Consider the following 23088-nt stretch of genomic DNA (forward strand, 5'->3'; position numbering starts at 1 on the left):
TATTGGCGTTTAGCTCCTCATGTCGAAAACACGTTTAAAAGATTTTTCCATTGCTCAAGAGGTGTTTACAAAGGTAAAGAGGCTCAAAAGGCATAAAACAGTTCACTCACAACGTTTATATTCGTTGCAGAACGACTGTTACAAGGGAAACAGAAAGAATAAGACTGTGGTGTAATAAGACGGTCTTCTTTGTCGTAGTTTTTGCGACTGTCCTCGTCCGTACAATGTTCTTCGTCCTCTTCTTTTTCTTCAGCAGCATATAACTTCTCTACAATTATTTTTCTTCGTTCATGAGCCCTATGTTGGCTCCCCCGACTCTCGATTATTTGTTTATGACTCGCGAAAATCCTTTTTATACTCAGCAGCCCCAAATTTCTCAATCAAATATTGCCATGAATATCTCCTTTTCTTTGGAGTCTCGACTTTTCTTTTCCATTTATTTCTATACTTTCCGCGTTCCTGGATTGTGTAGTACTCTCCAAACTCCCTGAGGATCAAACATAATCAAACATACGATATACTTTTTCCACTCGCACGTAATATCCAAAACTGAATCTAAACAAAGACCGATAGTAACTCTTTCATGTTTCATCGAGAACCAAATATTATCTTCTTCTTTTTTTCTTCGCATCTACGTCAATCCCTAGCCTGTACGAACCGGATAAATCCCAACCAATTCTGTAGAAAATCTACGAGAAAATAACGCTTATACCATCAACCAAATCTTAGTAGCCAGGAACGTGTAAACCCATCACGAATCTCAGTGAGAACCGCGAATTTGCGTTCCTCACTGAAAATCGTTATGGGAGCGCGCTCCAAACACGAGAGAAACGCGTTCCAAACAAAGGTGAATCGTGTCACTTAATACCCATCAATTTCTCCAAGTTTTTTTCTGTGTTAGTATTACTTGTTAGTAGAAAACAGAGGAAACTAAAGTCAGGGATATAGATTAAAGAGGAAAAAAAAACGTCATACTTTTTGAGAGATCAGAGGCAGAAGTTGTGGGAGGGGAGGCGGAATATGAAAAAGACTGAAGGAAGATTTCGTATAAAACTAGGGTTTAACACAAGAAAAAAAAAGAGTTAGTTATGGGCCTAACTTAGAATATATTAGGCCCAACTAAGCTTATCTTAAACTATACATATAGCCCGCCCAGTAAAAACTTCGGCTACGGATTTATATACCAACATGAAAACTAACAAAATAACTACTCTGCTTAAGTGAAATATATCTATAAAAAATTTTCCACTAAAAAGTAACTTGCGTTCCTGACTCGTTCCGCGAATTTCAATTTTTCAAAAATTTACGATTTTCGTTTCCGTCCACGTTCCCGTTCCCGACCCTGTCCGCGCTCCTGGCTACTAAGAACCAAATATCCCGTAATAACAACCAACTCCTTCCCTGTTTTTCGACATGAGAAGATATGATTCCCTTTTTACCGATTGGACAACTATTAACATATCTCTTTAGATAAAACAGGATCAAAGTGAATCATATCTCACACAGAATCCACAAAAATATCATCCACAATCAAGCCGGCAAAGTTACGCAGAACTGTATTTTCTTCTCACCAATTTTCATATTTGAATTTGAGAAGAACATTGCCTATTCTTATCCAGTTCAGGGGTGCGAATAAAAGTGGGTGCCCCTTAGTAATTTGTCGAGTGTGAATATAAAAACTCCTGATGCCATTAGTACTTCTCAAGGGTGCCTTTAGTAATTCTTTCCCAAGGGCCCAAACACCACTTTTCGAGCCAATTTCGCCGCAAAAGCTTATTTCTCCAAAAACACCTACAAAGACATAAAAGTCAAAATAAACACAAAAATGGGTACTAATAATATAGAAAATTGAGAACAAAGTACACACATAAATGCGTCTATCATTGATGGGAAACTAGATAATTGCAGTTTATTAGTTTTTGATTGATTTGATTGACTAACGGTTGTTGAACTTTGATTGCACCTAGTTTGTTTATTCTTTAGAATCTTCTCTTCAGATATAAGATTCACTCAAACTAGATCGAAGTGTCGACGGGATCTTTAAAACTGTTTTTAGATCTAAAGACATCTTGTGATAATCCATTGTTAATAAACTCCTCTCTGTGCGTGATTGATCACTAGAGATTCAAGTGGTGTTGTGCAGGTTTAATTGAAGATTAAAGAAAATTTGAAAACAAAGAATATTTCATATTGGTTTCTCATATCTTTATGTATCACAAACCTTGATCGACTGGGATCCGACTAAAATCAGATTTATTCGATTGATTAGTTGCATGAGATCGGTAACACCTAATAGATCTCTTGAGTTCTATTTTGAATGTTACAAATCCAAATCTTATTACTTAGGTAATAGAGATTGGATTGATCTAACCAGGCAAAGAAGTTTATTAGTTTAAACGGAAGAGCCTTTGCATATGACTTGAGATATCTTCAACTAGAAAGAATCAATTGAGTTGTTACCAAACAAATTTATTGTTCCTTTACTATTTGGAATACGATCCAAAGGAATTGTTCCAGTGCGTGCACTTATCGAATGTCGGAAGTGCAGGGATACTTAGAAAATAAGTAAACTAGGTTTAGTTGCTTGGTCTGAACTATCTGAAGTTGGTTTAGATTTTGTATAGCGGCTTAATTATGAGCGTATTCAATTCTGGACTTGGTCCCGGGATTTTTCTGCATTTGCGGTTTCCTCATTAACAAAACCTTGCTGTGTCATTTACTTTTATTTTCCGCAATTATAATAATAATTATTATTATTTAAAGTAAATCACACATCGTTAACTCCGTATTACTTGATAATGATCCTATAGAGTTTGGTTCAGTCCGAACCTAATATGAAGTAATCACACTTTGATTGTTTTATTGTCTCGATCTCATATCCATAGACGATCATACAAGTGTGAATACCGATTTGTCGTATTGTCTCAACTTTGTCCATAGACAATCACTTTCGGTAAGAGGACTTATAGATGGATATTTTAAAGATTGTGGTGTATTTGGGTACCCTCGTCTTTTCAGAGAGAACAAAAAATCCTTCTCTTTAATAGATTTAATAGAAACAAAATTTCTGTTTAAGGTGATACGTTTTTCAGAGATAACATTACTGTCCATAGAGTCAGATCGCTACAAACACAGACTTATAAGGTCTTAAACGTTTTTTCCTGCTCTGATACCAATTGAAAAAGCAGGTGAAAAGGCGAGGGTACCCAAATATACCCCAAGCTAAAAAAATTCCCACCTATAAGTTCTTTCTCCTAAAGTGACTGTCTACGGACTGAGTCGAGACAGTACAACTAATCGGTTCACACTTTGTGTGATCTTCTATGGATACGAGATCGAGAAAATACAACAACGAAGTATGTTTACTTGATAAAAAGGTTCGGACTTAACCAAACACAATAGGATTGCTTATCAAGTAAATATGAATTAATGTTTGTGTAATTTACTTTAATTATAATAAAATAATTATAATGCGGAAAATAAAAGTAAATGACAGAGTAAGATTTTGTTAACGAGGAAACTGCAAATGCAGAAAAAATCCGAGACCTTGTCCAGAATTGAATACTCTCAGGATTAAGCCGCTACACAAAATTAAACCAACTTCGTATAGTTGAGACCAAGCAACTAAACCTATAGTTCACCTAGTTCCGTCTGTATTCCCACGCATCCGACCTATAAATAAGTCATGTACTTGGAACAATTTCTTTGGTTCGTATTCCGAACAGTAAAGAAACAACAAATTTGTTTGGTAACATCTCTCTTCAACCAAGTGATGTGAGTTCGACAAAGGCTCTTCTATTTATCTCAATAAACTCCTTCGTCAGGTTCTTAGATCTATCTTATTCTCAACTACCAAAAGTAATTGTTAAGATTTTGTAATCAATACTTTTAATCACAGAGAATTGCATTGATGCCGATCTACACAACTAATCAATCCAATCTACCACAAGGATAAACCGATTATAGTTGGATCCTTTATACCGAAACAAGTATTGTGCACACCAAAGATTATGAACCCCAAATAAGAAATCTTCAATATCTTCTTGTCTTCAAATCTTCTTAGATCTTCAATAAACACCTGCATACAACAACTTGAATCTCTTGTAATCAGTCACGGACAGAATGGAGTCTGTTAACCTACAAAACATGTCAAAGTGTTCCCGACCACACACGCACGCGTCTCGCGCACATGAACACCAAGCAGTTGTTATTCTCAGTAAATATTTCGATGTTGCAAAATTAGCAACAACAGTCTGCCGTTGCGACAGATTAGCAACATAAATTTCGCAACGACGCTAGTGATGTTGCTACTTTCGGTTTCTAGATTCTTAAAATGGTGTTTTTTTTTACGTAATTGAAGTCATTGCGGGTGGATTAAGTGGTGTTTGTGCTCCATGAATCTTCTATTCACGATTCAATGTACGATTCGATTCGCAAACAAATCATACCAAACAAAATTTGAAAATTTATAATTTAGATAAGATTATCTGATATGCCTGGAAAATCTGAAATATCAGATCATACCGAACAAATCAATAACATTAAGGAAGAAACGGGAAAATCAAACATTGTTTTGGAAAGAAATAGAGCGATTTTTTCCAGTTCCCCCATAATTCATATTCAATGGTTGTTTTGTCTTGTTACTGTTAGGATTGTTTTTAAAATGGGTGAGTCTAATTTTCATGGACTCGTGGGTATAATTTTCACAGTCTTTGTAACCATAGGACTATGAGAATACAATCTATAATTTCTAGGGTCTTAAGAATAATTCACTCTACTATATCCCTAAAATCGAAAAATATATCTAAATCGTAAAAACCTAGAAGCCATAAACTGAAATGAAACGATTATTACGATATAAAACCTGGTTGGATTTCAGTAGACACTGCTAGTAGTTGATTTTTGTGGTTAGATTGATTGATTTGGTTCTTCAGGTCTGCAGTTACAGAATGAAAGAGTGGAGATGAACCTTCTGTGGCTTAGAAATGAGAAGGAAAAATCGTAGAAGGAAAGATAAAAGTAGATATAATTCTGAAGGGTGGAAAAAAAAAGACTTGACCAAACTTTAACTTGGGCGTAAAAACATGTCAAAGTGTTCCCGACCACACACGCGTCTCGCGCGCATGAACACCAGGCAGTTGTTATTCGCAACAAATATTTCGATGTTGCAGAATTAGCAACAACAGTCTGCCGTTGCGAAAGATTAGCAACGTAAATTTCGCAACGGCGCTAGTGTTGTTGCTACTTTCGGTTTCTAAATGCTTCAAATGGTGTTTATTTTTTTAAAATTTTTTTGAAGTCATTGTGGGTGGATTAAGTGGTGTTTGTGCTCCATGAATCTTCTATTCACGATTCAATATACGATTCGGTTCGCATGAATTGAAAAGCAATTTGCGTTTCGATTTACGATTTCACAACCTTGCTTAGGAGCCCTGAAAACTCAAATTTTGGAGCCCCTATAATAGTTTCAAACAGAATTACTGTTGTATGATCACATCACAACCTTTAATTTTTTGCGACTTAATCCATCAAAAAGAAATTTCTTGAACCCTCTCTATTAACGCTAAAAAAACATTTTAACAAATAACTTCTATAAGGTCTCGATAACCTACCAAATTAAGATGTAAAAATTTTCAAATTTTTTTCCTAGATCTTTTTGGATTAAGCTAAACACAAAATGACCGTTGTTAAATTACCATATTAGCAGTGATGAACCATTGAATATAGAAAGCTGAATATAGAAAATTTCAGGGGTAATGCTTTATTCCAGAATCGTGACCCTTTTTATGGACTAAAAAAAAAAAAGATCATGGACTCACGGGTATAATTTTCATATTCTCTAACCCTGGGGACATGAGAATAAAACCTACAATTTCTAGTGTCTTAAAAGAATAATTCTCTCTACTATATAAACAAAGATCTTATCTTTTCATTTCATCTCTAAGTGTAGCCGTCTCTCAAGAGCGAGGCATAAAATCAGATCTATCTTCTGATCATGATTTTGAGGTGTTGTTTCTTTTTTTTTTCCGTTATCATTTTCACTTTCAGGGTTTCCGATTCTTCTTCTTTGTTAATTTCACTACTTATTTTCTTGATTCCCAACTCATAATCTGTATACATGCATGATCCGGCGCTAAATAGTGTAATTTCCCCAATTGTTGTTCTGATTCTTAATCTAGGGTTTCCAATTGTTTTTCCATAATCAATTCTTTAATGTCACTTGCTTGATTTCCAGTTCATAATTTGTATACATGAATTATCCAATACTGATTGATCTCGATCTATTTTTTTTTTAGTTCCTAGGTTTCAACCGTAAGCCTATATATTCATGAGCCAATAAAAATTGATTTATTTTTATTTACTTTTTGTGGCTCAAAGTCAGTACTGCTGGAGTTCTGATTTTCCGTTCTTATGAAGTACGTGTTTATTTCATTTTGTATCCGACTCTCAGATCATAAATCTAGAAAGTTGCTTAGTTTCCAAATCAACTTCTTGTCTTCATATGTATAATTTTATGAAGTATGACGTTTATTTCATTTCGATCCCCTCCGCAGTTTTTGTACCAAGGAACAATTTTTTTTTTTTATTTGTTGCTGTCTTTCTTTTCTGTCCCAGGCCGATATTTTGTTTTGCTTGTCAATCTGCACCCGCATTCCTTAAAAATATGTCATCTTCAGTGCGTGAGACGTTGGACATGATAGAGCAGAAGTTGTTGTCGAAGAAACTTGAAGCGCTTCACCTTTTACAGTTGCATAGGCTTAATCAGGCAGAACTGGCTCACCTTTTAAAGAGAAGATGTGCCGATAGATTGTTGGGTGGTGAGACTGCAACTGGATCTGTCGGAAATTGTTCTGCTGCCGAGAACATGGACTTGTATTGGGCTGACCCTCGTATTCAGGAATATATGTACCCTAAGCAGGAAAACCACTGGATTTTACAGTTACCTGATGTTATCCTTGAAGGCCCTGCCACTCTTGGTACCCTTGAGGCCCGTGGGAGCGGGTTCATATTCACAGCCCCCGATTTCCAGTTGCACTTCAAGGATACTAGTGTAAAAGAGTGTTTCTTCTCACATGGAGATGACAGGAGGCGCTAAATAGTGTAATTTCCCCAATTGTTGGTAAGGCTCGTTGGGATTCCTATGCTGTGCTTTCTATGTTTCAGGATCTGAATAAGTTCCATTTTCAAGGAGTTCTTCCCTCGCAGAAATCACCTATCTTTGCCCTGACTGATTCTGCCCTAGTTATGCTTATGTTGCCGCCTTTCTATGTGGTCCCACTAAGCGATGTTGAGTTTGTTAATCTGGCCGAGGTTGAATCTGGGGCGTTCGACATGACAGTGGTGTTCCAGGACTATTCACGTGACGTGCTTCAAATCTGCACAATCGACATAACAAAGCTCGCTGGCATAAAACGTATTCTGAACGATGCATACGTGAAGTACTATTGTAACACTAAGAAACTAGCCGTGAAGGAGTGGAATTCCATATTAAGAGAAATCGTAGCGAGCCCCAAGAAGTTCATTGAATGTGGTGGATGGGAATCCTTGCATCTCGAGGATGAGCTTACGTTGTCCTGCTATGGTATTGCAGAAGATCCCGATTTTAGTAATGGAGTGTTTCAATGATAACAAAGTGAATCAGAGGGGCAATGGATCAGAGTGCGAAGAAGTGAAGGCGCGAGTAAAGCTGGAAAAAGCCTACCAATTTATCTGTGTTGCATCTGGTAGTTTCTTTAGTTCTCTTTATTGCTTGCTTATTTATATAGAATTATAGATGCGTTTAAGACTTTAAAGATTTCCTTCCCGAATGTTTTAATTTAATTCTGTTCTAAATTATCATATGTAATTATATTATTACTATTATTATTAGGGCTTGGATAATATTTAACATAAGATGTTTCCAGTCTATTGTCTGGCAATTACCCAACATTACACTTATTATTATTGGGAAGATGATGGTAGTGGTGTTGCAATGTTGGTGGGATTGCGGTTAATTGATCAGTGGTGGTGGTCATGGCGGCGGCAAAATTGTGGGCAATGCTCTAAAAACTTGGTGATCTAGGTTGACATAATTCCCCAAAATATGCTGTAATGAAATTTCCAGCAGTCGATTTTTCCATCCCGAGACTAAATTCAAATATATCCATAATGAGAATGTATTTTGGCTCTCTTGTCAGTTCACTTGCATGGAGGAAGCGTGGAGCACATAGCCTCCTTAAAGCTCTCCCGACTAACTGAGCTACGGAGCGAGTGAAGCTACCATTGCGAAGCAACGAGGGCTTTCTCATGACTGATTTGACTCATCCCGCAGACTTGAAGATTTTATCAGCCATTATATCTTTCTGGATCAAATTTCTTAAGAGTCTCTCTCAGCCACAAAAACCGACACTTCAAGTTCCCTTTCCTCTTATCTTTCTGGATAAGGGCTTTGTTGCATTTACTTATGGGCTTATGGATTCTTGCAGGTCATGCATTGTTGGATTCAATTTGTATTTATCCTTCTACGTGTACACTGCGGCAGCTGGTTTCTTATGGTTTCGACTTTTCAAAGGTCAAGCATCTGGGATACAGTGAAACTATTATCTGACGATGGTTAACAGTGATATAAGGTTAAGATTAGAAAAAATCTTCGTAGGATAACTTTTCTGTCAAAATGCGTCCTGAACATGCACACCGAACAAACCTGGCAGTGTAAAGATTAACCTTAAGTTGGATATCATATGTGCAAGTGAAGGAAGATAAACTAAATCATTGATGGCACTAAATCAATGTACATTCGAAGTCTTAGAAACAGCCATCATCAACCCATCACCAACATTCATTTGTTAGACAGTTTGTAAAACAAATCGTGAGCAGAAAACTGTTGATTTTGGCCAGGATTTTGTCATCGCCGATAGAATGTGTATACTGCCGGCATTGTGTTATGGTGAACGAATCAATGCCGAAAAGTGTCATAAATTGGCCAGGATTTAAGTTTTTTTCTCTGTTCTTCCGGCATTGATTTTTTTTTTTGTCAGAGCATGCCGACACTAACGTACCGGCATTGTAATAAAAAAGACGAGTATGCCGACATGTCTTTTTCCGACATTGTTTTTATTTATACAGTGCCAATATATGATGAAATCATCTATGGGTCACTAGCTACTGCAACAGCTAACTTCTACTAAATAGACCGTGCTACCAATCAATTGAAAGTGGCCCGTAGATTACCAGTACCGTAAACCCATATCACCAACAGTTAGGAAGCAAACTTTGGATGCAAATTCTCTTTGAAGTAGCGGCGATGACAAAATCAACTTATCTAACTTGAGATAGTCGGTACCAGTAACAACAGTAGCTCAATATATTATTACTCCACAAGAACATAAAGGACATCTTAGGTTTTGTAATCAAACTCTCAAACAGCAAAACTGTCAAGAGACCAATCCAGCCACTGTACTCAGAGAGCCTTTTACGAACACTTTTGTTCTATGTTTTAGCAACTTCCCGTATTAGCCAGTTTTCAAACATTCTCATAATCAAACCATTAAAATATCTGTAAAGAAAGGTGAAATTGTGCAACTAAATTGTGTTCTATAATTAATAAAGGATGTCCATTCTAGAATAATAGAATATGAGAGAAGATTAGATAATTCTAGGGATTTTTAACGATTTAATCCTAGCTAAAATTCTACCATAATCCCTGAGAATTCTCAAGGAAAAACACTACCTTACCTTTTAAAAGATTAGCTGACCTATTTTTGAGCCAAAATGGTTCATAGAAATTTCTTCTATTAGTACTGACCCGGGACCTGTAGTTCTACTTGTTATCTTTTGGGAAGTATTGCTTTTATATAGATATTAATTAATTAATACTTTAATCTTGTTTGGCTCATTACAGTATAAGGATAATAAGAAATTAATTAGTAAGTAGGTTTTGATTTCCTACGTACTAGACTATGATTATATAGGATGGCATTCTGTCACTTCTAAGGACAAAGATAACGAGAGGATGCAGACTAATCATGATTTAAAAATTTAAACATTTCTAGACTTAGCAGGGATCTATTTCTCTATGGAAACCTAGGTGTATTGGGAAGCTAATGTACGGGACTAAATTGATTTGATTAAACTTAATGTCTACAAAAACCAAAAATAGGATCTTAAGCGTGTTCTAGAGATGACCACAGGAACCGAGGGGATGACTAGGAGGAACTGAGGAAGGGCAGACAAAATGTTTGAGTAGAAAATTCTCAAGATTTGCCATAATTAAGAGAACACGGAAGTGTAAGAACGTACCCATAAGTTTCAGAGTATAAGAATAAGAGAGCGACGACCATTATAAAAAGAAACACGGGAATAAGAGGAAATATTTTAAGTCTAAGATTTCATAATAAGGGAAGTATCAAAAATTTTAATTTTAATTTTTTTTTTTTTTTGGTATAAATTAGAATTTCACTAAAAACGCCTAACATAGGGTGTTAGAACCCTTACGTCGTTTCTAGTAGGGCCATCCAATGTGTTAGGATTTGCATATGTTGCCTCTGTTACAACTTTAAGAGCAGTGCCGGTGGAATGAGCAAACATCAAGTTTGTTTATTTTGCTCCCACTACGGAATGAACGAACACGAAAAATGGATGTTCAAGTCAACATAATTGTTGATTTGAACACCGAGAAGGAGCATTTAGCACGCGCCTGTATTAAAAGCGGGCGCGTTTGCCAAAAACTCTGACACGTGTCACCAAAGCGCCAACGCTTTCACTCCAAACGCGCGTCGTCAGTCAAAACGCCAGCACATAATAAATACGCCAGCGCTTGTACTAAGAGCGCCAACCGCTCTTTCCATCCGGCACCATTTTCCCTTTCCTTTCCCTATAAATTAATTTCGTATACAAACTTAACCTCACACCTTCTTCAACAACAACTCAGCATTACACAATTTTCATACCGTCTCTAACTTTTCTTTTTCATTAAAGAGCTAGCTTTCCATTACGATGAAGAAAATAAACAAAATCTTGAAGCTATTTCTACTAGTGGCTCTTAGCCTACCAGCTTCAATAAAATCTTGAAGCTCCAACAACGTACCACTACATTAGTTGAACAGGTTTCAGTGCTAGTGTACCAGCGAGCCTCATGAGGAACCAAACCAAAAACGCCGAAGAAGACAGAGGGGCTGTGAATAATTATCTCGTAACGGGGGTAAGGATAACTCTACCTTCTGTGTCAAACTCTGTAATATTACCCCATCGGGGACTCGAACCTGGGACCTCCTTAAGTGCATGAAACCTGTATGAAACGGGGTTGACCAGCTGAGCTAGGTGGCCCGTTTCAGAAAATAGATTTAAAAATCTAGTAAATAAAATAGATTAAAAAATCTAAATTAAATTTTAATTTATAAAAATTTAAAAAAGTAATTTAAGAAAATAATTAAATTTTGCAAACGGATATGTTGACACATCTCCAGGTACGTGTGTAACATAACACACGATACCTTGTTTACCAAGTTGTATTGGTTATTCTTATATTAGGAAACCAGGTCGGTTTAGGAAATATTGAATCTTACAGTTCAAGGAAACTCACGTATATAAATTGTATTCAACTCGGTATGTCATTGTCGAGCAAATCAATAAAAGTTCAGTTTCTGTTTATCTCCTTTTCTGTCTGTTACATTCTTGTTTAACCTAAACCTAAAACTAAGTAGTTCTATCTTGGTATCAGCTTGGTTTTAGATCCTCCAAAACCATGTCTATTGAATCCTCAACAATCTCTACACTTATTGATTCAACTTCTTCTTCACAACTTTCAACCATGGCTCCTGTCCAATTCTCTTAACCTCATCACATCATCACTGTTAAATTGGATGAAACTAATTACTCTTTGTGGCGTGCTCAGTTTTTGCTATATCTTCAAGGTTACGATCTCGATGGTCATGTCACTGGTACAAAACCCTGTCCAACACGTGCTCTTGCTGATGAAGCTCCTAATCCAGCGTTTGCTTCATGGACAAAACATGATAAAATCCTGGTAAGTTGGTTATTCTCGTCTCTTACACCTGCTGTTTTTCGTCATGGTCATCGTCTTACAACTTCCAAAGAAATCTGGGACTCTCTTGAAGCTCAATATGCCTCTAAATTTGATGCCAAAATTCACCATCTTCACTGCGAGCTTCGTGCTCTTAAGAAAGGATCAAAAATTATGCGCGAGTATATCAATCATGCTCGAGACCTAGTGGATAATCTTGCAGCTGCTAATACAACAGTTACAGAAAAAGAATTCTGTCACTGTCTTCTCGCTGGCCTTGACAGTTCGTATGAGGCCATCGTTACATCCTTGACTACCACGATGAGTTCTCTAACTGTGGAAGATTTTCTCACTTTTCTCCTCACTTTTGAATTGCGTATAGAACATCAGGTTAAAACGTTGTTTGTTCAACCTGTTGCTAACCTTGCTGCACCATGTCACAATGCTACATCAAGTTCTTCTCGGTTCTCTGGCGTATACAACTCTTCCCCTACTCAGTTCGCTGCTGCACCAAATCGGTTTAATGCTGCACCAAGCTCCTCCCGGTTTCCTGTGTCCAATCGTCCTCCAGCTCCTGCAGCACAACGTAGCTCACCTCGTTCAGAACTTCCTTGTCAGCTTTGTGGTCGTCCAAATCACGAAGCACCAGATTATTGGAACAGGTTTGATCGAACTTTTCGTCCTTCGTGCCGTCAATCACCAGCTTCCGCACCGCGTGCCTATTCTGCTCAAATTGGTTTATTTCCAACTCCACCTTGGACTCCTGACAGTGGTGCTACAGATCATATAACGAATGATTTTTTTCGTCTTCATTTTAAACCGAGTACATTGGTCCGGATCAAATTCAGATGGGTAATGGCTCTTCTATTCCAATCTCTAATGTTGGATCCTCTGTTTTGGGAACTCCCAACCGTAAGTTGCAGCTTCGTAATGTTCTCTTTGCACCACAAATTTCTCGTAATCTCTTCTCAGTATCTCGTCTCACTACAGATAATAATGTCTTATTTGAATTTCATCCAAATTTTTGTCTTGTGAAGGATCGATGTACCGAGAAGGTTCTTCTTTGCGGCAGTAGGAGGGGTGGTCTCTATCAACTTGATGATTCATCTAAGTCTCCTAAAGTTTGCAGAGGAGAATGTGCCAGCTTACAGGACTGGCATTTTAGGTTGGGACATCGAATGATGCGTACAGTTCGTAAAGTCGTCTCTCAGTTTTCACTTCCGGTTTCCAGTCAGACTATTAAGTTTTTTTCATCTTTCCATGAACATAGGAGTCATAAGTTACCTTTTAATCCTAGTAAAACTATTTATTTGAATCCGTTAGATTTAATTGTCTCAGATGTATGGGGACCTTCTCATATTTTATCTAATGAAGGATACAAATATTATATCATTTTTATTGATGCGTTTAGTCGCTTTACTTGGATGTTTCATATGTATCAAAAGTCTTATGCCTTCTCTATATTCTTTTTGTTTCAAAAGCATGTTGAAAATCTTTTGAATAGAAAAATCAAAAAATTTCAATCTGATAATGCACTAGAGTATCGCAAACTTACTCCGAATCTTCAACAACTTGGTGTTTTTCATAGATTTTCACGTCCACACACTTCTGAACAAAATGGTTTAGTAGAACACCGTCATCGTCATATTCGTGAAATTGGTCTTACAATTCTAAACATGGCTTCTGTACCATCGTCGTATTGGTATTATTCTTTTTATACTGCGTGTTATCTAATGAATCGTGTTCCTTCCACTTCTATTAATAATTAATCTCCATATGAAGCTCTTTTTGGTCTTCTACCGGATTACACCTCCCTTCGTGTATTTGATTGTTTATGTTATCCTCACCTACGTCCGTATAGGTCTCACAAAATGAAACCTCTTTCCTCTCAATGAGTGTTTATTGGTTATAGTCCATATCAAAAGGGCTACAAGTATCTCCATATCCCTACGGGTCGTATTTACGTAAGTCGTCATGTTGTTTTTGATGAGACCACTTTTCCCTTTGCCTCTACACCTTCGCCGACATCGATCGCTTCTTAGGTAACAAATTCTTCACCTCTATTGGCTTCATTACCACCAGTTTCTGTTACTCGCTCCAATATTTCACTTGTGCTGTCAGTTTGCACAGATCAAGATGGTTCTCAGAATCTTACACGTGGTCCACCACCTCAGTGTCAGCGTCAACACTCATCTCTTCCTAGTTTACGTTTGGATTCAGTGGACGATACTACTTAGTTATATCTACAACGCCAACTATTTCAAGTTCAGCGTCAGTCTCAAGTTCCAGCATAAAAGGCGTTATCAGTGAAGCTACAGTATCAGCCTCGAGATCCACATAGTCAGTATCCACTTTGAGTTCACCTACTGCACCTGCCTTGTCCACTTCAAGTTTACTTCCAGCACCGGCTTTAACTTCAGTACCAGCTCCAACTTCAACTGACGTTTCAGTCCAACGTCCTTCGGCTACACCACATGCTCTTGAAACACATTGGTAGGTTTTTAAAGATGTAAGAAAATAATAGTATAAGGGAAGCCTACATGTTATAACTGCAAGTGCACGGTGTCGGTTGTAGCTTGTGAAAATACGGGTCGAATCCACAGGGACTAGGGTGTGTAAGTTGAAGTTTCCTAAACTATTCTAAACTAAGCAGTGACAGTAAACAAGAATGTGAACTTCAGTGGCAGTGATCCAAAGGAAGTGATAAAGAAACAAAGGCAGTGAGCCAAAGAACACAGAGTGTAAACACTAAGAATGAAGGTACTAGGGTCTTTTAATCTACTTCTTGATCCTAAGCTAAGGCAACATCTAATCGAATCATGTCTTGTTTCATCTCAGGAAATACTATAATGTGTGATTTATCAACTAATTTTACTAGCATACCTCTAGCATCAGTTGTCTTTCTACAACACAGCTGATCACAGGTTTACTTGCACAACCAATTAATCTATCAACTCTAAGGAATTTGGGCACAATCCTTCTAATGTACTGAATTTTTAACCATTATCACTCACTTACCCCTAGCATCAACAGTCTTTCTACATCACAGCTGATCACAGGCTTACTTGTTCAAATGTCTACTAGCAGTCCTAACTCATTTTTAGCACTACAAGAACAATGACATGATTACTAACTATCTTAACATACAATCAAGAGTTTCATCTAAACCCTAGCACATGATACTTAAAACATGTTGGAAATGATTAATAGCTGAAATTGAAATAATATTGACTTCAAAACATGAACTGAAAACAACTTGGAAGCACTGGCTATTCCAGGCCCCTTGGGTGAAGCTATGGCTAGCCCAGGCATGCCCCAACACAAGACACAAGCCTTCTATTTATACCCAATTTCAATTCCCCCAAAATACCTAATTTCTAAAATTAGGGTTTACAATTAAATCAAAAATTCTTACCAACTACTTCTGATATCCACTCAATTAGCTTGACCCACGCTTCCTCTTCCTCTCCTGCTCACTCTTCTGGTACAATTGCCCTAGCTCGAGCTATTCCATCATTTTCTCTCCTAGAGTTTCAGGAACTGTGAAGAGGAGAAAGTGATAGAATAGTAGGCTAGAATGATGGGGGATTAGGTGGTAGTGATGGGTTCGAGTGTTTGGGGATTTGACGGCTCGTGGAGGGGAGTGGTGGTGGTTGAGGCGACGGAGAGGGTGGAGTTGGCAGGAGCAGAGCTCGACTGCTCGAAGGAGGAAGATGAGAATTTGGGTAAGGTGCGTTTGGCTGAAGGGTATAGGTGTCAGGTGTTGTAGTGTTGAGCGGAACATCAAAATCTGATGCACATCGAAGCGAAAGCGTTGGATTGTCAATTCTAGATTGATTCTAACGGCAAGATAGAAGTAGGTCTTGAGCGACCGTTGGATGCGTGACACAACAAAACTGACGGCTCAAGATGGAGTTAGGTGCTATAGTGTTTGACAGGAGCTTCAGATTTTGATGCACTATGATGAAGCGACCGTAGGATGCTGAGATGATCCAATCTGACGGCTGAAGATGGAGGCGGGTATGGATATTGGAAATGGGTTTGGGTAAGGGTTTTGGACCTTGGGTATGCCAAGCCCATATCTTCTTTAAGAACAATTCTTCCTTGTTAAGCCCATTTCTAGCCTTTTGATCTTGTGCACAACATTCCTCGCGGCTTCCTTGCGTAATTCCTCCCGACTTTTCACTACTTTTCTGCTCTTTTCGTTCCGCAATTCATCCAAACTTTATTTACAACCTAAAAATGCAAAATTAATTAATAAAAATATTTATTCTTGAAAACAATGAAAATACAGAATATGTGATAAAATGTAGAATTAATGCACAAAAGATGAGTTAAATGCCAAGAAAAATATATAGAAATATGCACTTTTTAGCACTCATCAAATACCCCAAACCTGAATTTTACTTGTCCTCAAGTAAAACAAAACTAAGGAATTCCTACCTATACCACTGTCGCTGGTCTCTCGAATGCATTTAGCATATGCACTAAGCCTTTTAAACCACTAAGTGTCCCTAGTGGACGAGTTGAAGTCTCGTGAAGGTTTGCTTAGAACGTACCTACAAAGTTCTAGGACATAATATAAGCTCAGATTCCATGAAATGTGACATGTGCAAGATAGTAGAAGCTCACAGCAAAATGGAGATGTCAATCTAGCTATAAAAGGCACAATCCTAGCACTGATAACAACTAAAGACACGTGATAAGAGTGTAAAGTGTATCTACACATGTTTCTAGAAAGACCTGAAGTTATGACTACTAATCACCAAGAGATAGTTTTTAGGCTAAGAACCGAATTCTAAGCCAAGATAGCTGTCCGGCTTTACGAGAATTATGAATGTTCACCCAATGAGTTGGTGATATTTCAGTTTACCCGCGTTATACATCGATGGTTGCACCCTCCTTGCTTATTACAAGACTATTTACAACAAAAAGATGACTCTTTACATGACTCTTATTTACATTGATTACTCTCTTTTATTTTTGGAATAAGAGAGAACTATTGTCTTTAACATGACAAAACATGGAATAAATAAATACTTGATATTTATTTTTTTTGATTTTTCTGATTTTTTCTGATTTTTTTTTTTTAAGAAATAACTTTGATCTTTACAACATAGTGACACTTTTGATACATGAACAAAAAGAAAAACATAATTACATGACTCTTAGCAAGAGGTGGCCCTTATCGAATGCATCCGGTCAAATTCTATGGTTGCTTTTCTTAACGTATCCTCCAACTTTTATCCCAGCCAACCAAAGAACAAGCTAGTCAAGTCTCATTCAATATTCTAAAGTGATTGGCAATCTAACTTCCTATCAAACACCTTGAAGATCGAGGCTATACATGTATTGGTAGATTGTGCGTGTGCAAGTTTCTTATCACATGTGAATTGTGCTAGAATCAGAGTGCCTAAATATCTAGACTAAGAATCCTTATGTTTACATACATGCACAAAAGTCAACATTTCAAGGTACATGAGCTCCATTTTTATGATTTTATTTTTATTTTTTCAAAAAGAAAGAGTTTTGTTTTCAATTATTGCATGCTATCGTGGTATCTACTCTTTACCCCCAAACCTAAACTAAACATTGCCCTCAATGTTTCAAAAGATGAACAAAAATGTAATACAACATACGAAGAGGATCATGCTGAGTAGAGAAAAAGGAAAGAGATTACCCAATATGACGGCGAAAGTAAGATTAGAACTCCGTTATTCAAGGTTAGAATCCAACATTTTTTATCCGAGATCATATTGGATTAGCACAATATATACAAAAGAAACAAAAGATTTATCTAGAATATTATCTACTGGATTATATACAAGAAAATTCACCATACACTAACAATCTAAAGAGTTGAGGATCAACCCAAAAGACGAAGTGTAGACATTTCAACAGCTTCACACAATAATAATATGATAGACATGCAAGTGAAGCTGTGAAACAAAATGAGCTACCCCCAAACCTGGATTTTTCAACAGATAAAATTTTGGATACAAAATCTCGCAGTTTTGGGGGTTCATCATGCACAAGGTCTAACTCGAAATGGACTTTTCTAGGGACGGGCAAACATGCATATTCCAACTGTGGCTCCTTAAAGGTATTGTATTTGGATGCAAAATAGTCCAAAAGGACTTGGGAGGAACACAGTTCCAATCCTAGGTTGGGAATTTTCAGAAAAGTTGGTTTAAAAATTTTGTTACAAACCAAATCTAGGTTGGGTGGAAGGCCATCAGATTGTGACTTATGTAGGAAGATAGGCACATCATTATTAATCAAATCAACATCTCCTAAGTCTTCTACAAGTGTCACAACATGCTCACCATACGCACACAAATCAGAATCATCAACATCATCAGAGGAATTATTCTCATGCATCGGCAAATCAGTGGAAACATCACAACGTGACTCAGGTAGAGAATCAGACACATCAATTATATTTTCATGCATATTAGTGTCAACAGAAGATTCTATATTACCTAAGTCATTTTCATAGGACAGATGCACATGCTCAAAATCAGTATCAACATCACATGTATATGGAATACTAGAAGAAACATCATTCATGAAGGTCGAGGCAGAGAATCCTAATGTATTTGAACCCAAAGGTTCCATAACATTTTCAGTATAGACATGTTCTTTTAACATAATATCATAATCATCATCATCATCATGATAGGGATTTTGCAATCTAGGATAATTTTCAATCCTAAGGTCGGAGCTATCACAAGAATAAGACTCTAACTCATGGGGGTGACTCATACCATGTGGTGTTGTCCCTGTTTCCCTAACAGATTCCCATTGATGGGTTTTCTCTACAATCTCAGCTAAAAATTTCCATGCATCATCCACAGATTTATCAAGAAATTTACCATTACACATAGACTCAACCATGGTTAGAGATTTAAATTCTAGTCCCTCATAGAGGATGACGACAAGTCTCCACTTCTCAAATCCATGGTGCGGACATTCGCTCAACAAATCATTAAAACGTTCAAAATAGTGAAAAACAGTTTCCTCATCCAATTGGACAAAACAATTGATACTTTGACGAATAGCGATGGTCCTATGATGTGAAAAGAATTTTTTGAAAAATAGATCTGTGAGTTGGTCCCAAGTGTTGATTGATTGTGGTCTCAAACCGTAAAACCATGTTTTGGCCCTTTCCTTTAGAGAAAATGTAAACAAACGCAATTTCAGAGAGTCTTTGGACATATGATCAGGTTGCATAGTCCGACAAACTTGTTCAAACTCTCTTACATGAGTACAGGGGTTCTCAGAATCGAGCCCTCGAAATATAGGAAGTATTCGTATCATGCTTGCATTTATTTTAAAAGGATTATTGGTTTGAGGTAAGAAAATACATGATAATGGAATTTTTATTGTGGGATACATGTATTCATGGAGAGCACGAGGTTGGCCCATATTGAAAAGACACAAAGCCCACTATTTGGTTTAAATGGGTTTTCAAAATTTTGGTTTTTTATGGGAAAATTTTGGTTTTGATGGGAAACATTTGGTTTTTATGGGTTTTGAAAACTCCTTTTGGTTTTAATGGGATGAGGCCCAGCTAACTGGTTCAAATTTCTATGGGACAAGCCCAGCGAACGACCTAGAGATTTGAGTACACGGCCCAACTAACGAGTTCAGTGAACCAAGCCCAGAAATGCACGAGGCCCGGCTGGGTATTTGATTTTTGGGCTCTCAGTTAGCCAAAATACGAGGCCCACTTGGGCTTAAAAACGTTTTTCAAATTTTTGTTGGGGCAAGCCCACAGTTCAGTTCAAATTACAAACCCAATAGAAAATGGAAGCACACAATTTAGGTTCTCTAAATGGGTTTAGGCTTACTCTTTAAGCACAGCCCAGCTGCTCTGATTTTGGTTGCACAGCCCAGTTGGGCTTGGTTCTCAGCAACAAGCTCAGACCATCAACTCAACAACAGAAGAAGGAAAACAACAGCAACACCAGAGGCTGGCTGTAGCAATGGCCCAAGCACCAGCAACAGCAGGAAGAAGTAGCAGCAGCAGCAGCAGCACAGGTTCAGCAGTACCTGTCACTCAACCAAGTTCTTAGTTCCAGAAGTTTCAATAACTTGAGAGCAAGATATGCAACTGCTACAAGATAAACATGGCCATAGATGCTTGCACTACACAGCAGGTTACAAAGCTACTAAGATGCAAGAAAACAGATGATGCAGGATGAATATGCAAATGCAAGATGAATATGCTCCTAAGTTATGCAAATTATGCAATGATATGCAAGTATGACATGACAGTATGCAATGCAGCTAAGTTACACTAAGTTACACTACACAGCAGCTAAGTTACACAAAAAAAAAACAACAAAGTAAGATACACAAATCTTCAACCACACAACGCCAAGTCCCCGGCAGCGGCGCCAAAAACTTGGTAGGTTTTTAAGGATGTAAGAAAATAAGAGTATAAGGGAGGCCTACATGTTATAACCGCAAGTGCACGGTGTCGGTTGTAGCTTGTGCGAATACGGGTCGAATCCACAGGGACTAGGGTGTGTAAGTTGAAGTTTCCTAAACTATTCTAAACTAAGCAGTGACAGTAAACAAGAATGTGAACTTCAGTGGCAGTGAGCCAAAGGCAGTGATAAAGAAACAAAAGCAGTGAGCCAAAGAACACAGAGTGTAAACACTAAGAATGAAGGTACTAGGGTCTTTGAATCTACTTCTTGATCCTAAGCTAAGGCAGCATCTAATCGAATCATGTCTTGTTTCATCTCAGGAAATACTATAATGGGTGATTTATCAACTAATTTTACTAGCATACCCCTAACATCAGTTGTCTTTATACAGCACAGCTGATCACAGGTTTACTTGCACAACCAATTAATCTATCAACTCTAAGGAATTTGGGCACAATCCTTCTAATGTACTGAATTTTTAACCATTATCACTCACTTACCCCTAGCATCAACAGTCTTTCTACATCACAGCTGATCACAGGCTTACTTGTTCAAATGTCTACTAGCAGTCCTAACTCATTTTTAGCACTACAAGAACAATGACATGATTACTAACTATCTTAACATACAATCAAGAGTTTCATCTAAACCCTAGCACATGATACTTAAAACATGTTGGAAATGATTAATAGCTGAAATTGAAATAATATTGACTTCAAAACATGAACTGAAAACAACTTGGAAGCACTGGCTATTCCAGGCCCCTTGGGTGAAGCTATGGCTAGCCCAGGCATGCCCCAACACAAGACACAAGCCTTCTATTTATACCCAATTTCAATTCCCCCAAAATACCTAATTTCTAAAATTAGGGTTTACAATTAAATCAAAAATTCTTACCAACTACTTCTGATATCCACTCAATTAGCTTGACCCACGCTTCCTCTTCCTCTTATGCTCACTCTTCTGGTACAATTGCCCTAGCTTGAGCTATTCCATCATTTTCTCTCCTAGGGTTTCAGGAACTGTGAAGAGGAGAAAGTGATAGAATAGTAGGCTAGAATGATGGGGGATTAGGTGGTAGTGATGGGTTCGAGTGTTTGGGGATTTGACGGCTCGTGGAGGGGAGTGGTGGTGGTTGAGGAGACGGAGAGGGTGGAGTTGGCAGGAGCAGAGCTCGACTACTCGAAGGAGGAAGATGAGAATTTGGGTAAGGTGCGTTTGGCTGAAGGGTATAGGTGTCAGGTGTTGTAGTGTTGAGCGGAACATCAAAATCTGATGCACATCGAAGCGAAAGCGTTGGATTATCAATTCTAGATTGATTCTAACGGCAAGATGGAAGCAGGTCTTGAGCGACCGTTGGATGCGTGACACAACGAAACTGACGGCTCAAGATGGAGTTAGGTGCTATAGTGTTTGACAGGAGCTTCAGATTTTGATGCACTATGATGAAGCGACCGTAGGATGCTGAGATGATCCAATCTGACGGCTGAAGATGGAGGCGGGTATGGATATTGGAAATGGGTTTGGGTAAGGGTTTTGGACCTTGGGTATGCCAAGCCCATATCTTCTTTAAGAACAATTCTTCCTTGTTAAGCCCATTTCTAGCCTTTTGATCTTGTGCACAACATTCCTCGCGGCTTCCTTGCGTAATTCCTCCCGACTTTTCACTACTTTTCTGCTCTTTTCGCTCCGCAATTCATCCAAACTTTATTTACAACCTAAAAATGCAAAATTAATTAATAAAAATATTTATTCTTGAAAACAATGAAAATACAGAATATGGGATAAAATGTAGAATTAATGCACAAAAGATGAGTTAAATGCCAAGAAAAATATATAGAAATATGCACTTTTTAGCACTCATCACACATCCAATGGTTACTAGAGCCAAAGTTGGTATTTTCAAACCTAATTCAAAATATGCACTGGTATATGATTCTCTTCGTGAACCAACTTGTATTTCGGAGGCTCATAAAGATCCATATTGGAGAGTTTCATCGGATGATGAAATCAATGCATTATTTCGAAATGGCACTTGGACACTAGTACCATATCATCCTTCTATGGATGTTATTGGATGTAAATGGGTATTTCGTATCAAACAGAAGCCTAATGGTGAAATTGAATGTCGTAAGTCTCGCTTGGTTGCTAAAGGATACAATCAACGAGAGGGAATAGATTTTTTGAAACGTTTAGTCCGGTTGTTAAACCATGTACTATTCGTATTATTCTTACATTAGATTTGTCTTCCAATTGGCCAATTCATCAACTTGACGTGCATAATGCCTTTTTACATGGTGAACTTCAAGAAGAGGTATACATGAAACAACCTTCGGGTTATGTTGATTCTCGATTTCCTTCACACGTTTGCAAGTTGCATTGTTCTCTCTATGGCCTTAAACAAGCTCCTCGTGCATGGTACCACCGGCTCAGTTTTTTTTTTTTTTTTATTACAAATTGGGTTTGTCACTTCAAAATGTGACACATCTTTATTTATCTACAATGGTTCCTGTGGTACTATTTATCTGTTGGTGTATGTGGATGATATTATTGTTACAGGTTCCAACTCTGCTAGTATCAAATCCACTCTTGATCGTCTGCAACAAGAATTTGCTATTAAAGACCGTGGCTCCTTGTATTATTTTCTTG

At 37.6% G+C, this 23088-nt stretch overlaps 1 protein-coding gene and 1 long non-coding RNA gene across 2 annotated transcripts; one reads left to right on the plus strand and one right to left on the minus strand.

The window, feature by feature from the left end:
• Positions 1 to 5954: 5954 nt before the first annotated feature.
• LOC113300360 lies at positions 5955 to 7929 on the plus strand. Its single transcript, XM_026549583.1, has 2 exons — positions 5955 to 6006; positions 6616 to 7929. The coding sequence occupies exons 1-2, from the start codon at positions 5996 to 5998 to the stop codon at positions 7094 to 7096; spliced, it is 492 nt and encodes a 163-aa protein (XP_026405368.1). The 5' UTR covers positions 5955 to 5995; the 3' UTR covers positions 7097 to 7929.
• On the minus strand, positions 6231 to 7252 carry LOC113300361. Its single transcript, XR_003335747.1, has 2 exons — positions 6782 to 7252; positions 6231 to 6739 (listed from the first exon to the last, which is right to left on the minus strand). It is a non-coding gene; the product is annotated as an uncharacterized LOC113300361 (long non-coding RNA).
• Positions 7930 to 23088: the final 15159 nt, after the last annotated feature.

The sequence above is a fragment of the Papaver somniferum genome, chromosome 7, assembly GCF_003573695.1.
Source record: "Papaver somniferum cultivar HN1 chromosome 7, ASM357369v1, whole genome shotgun sequence".
Lineage (NCBI taxonomy): Eukaryota > Viridiplantae > Streptophyta > Magnoliopsida > Ranunculales > Papaveraceae > Papaver > Papaver somniferum.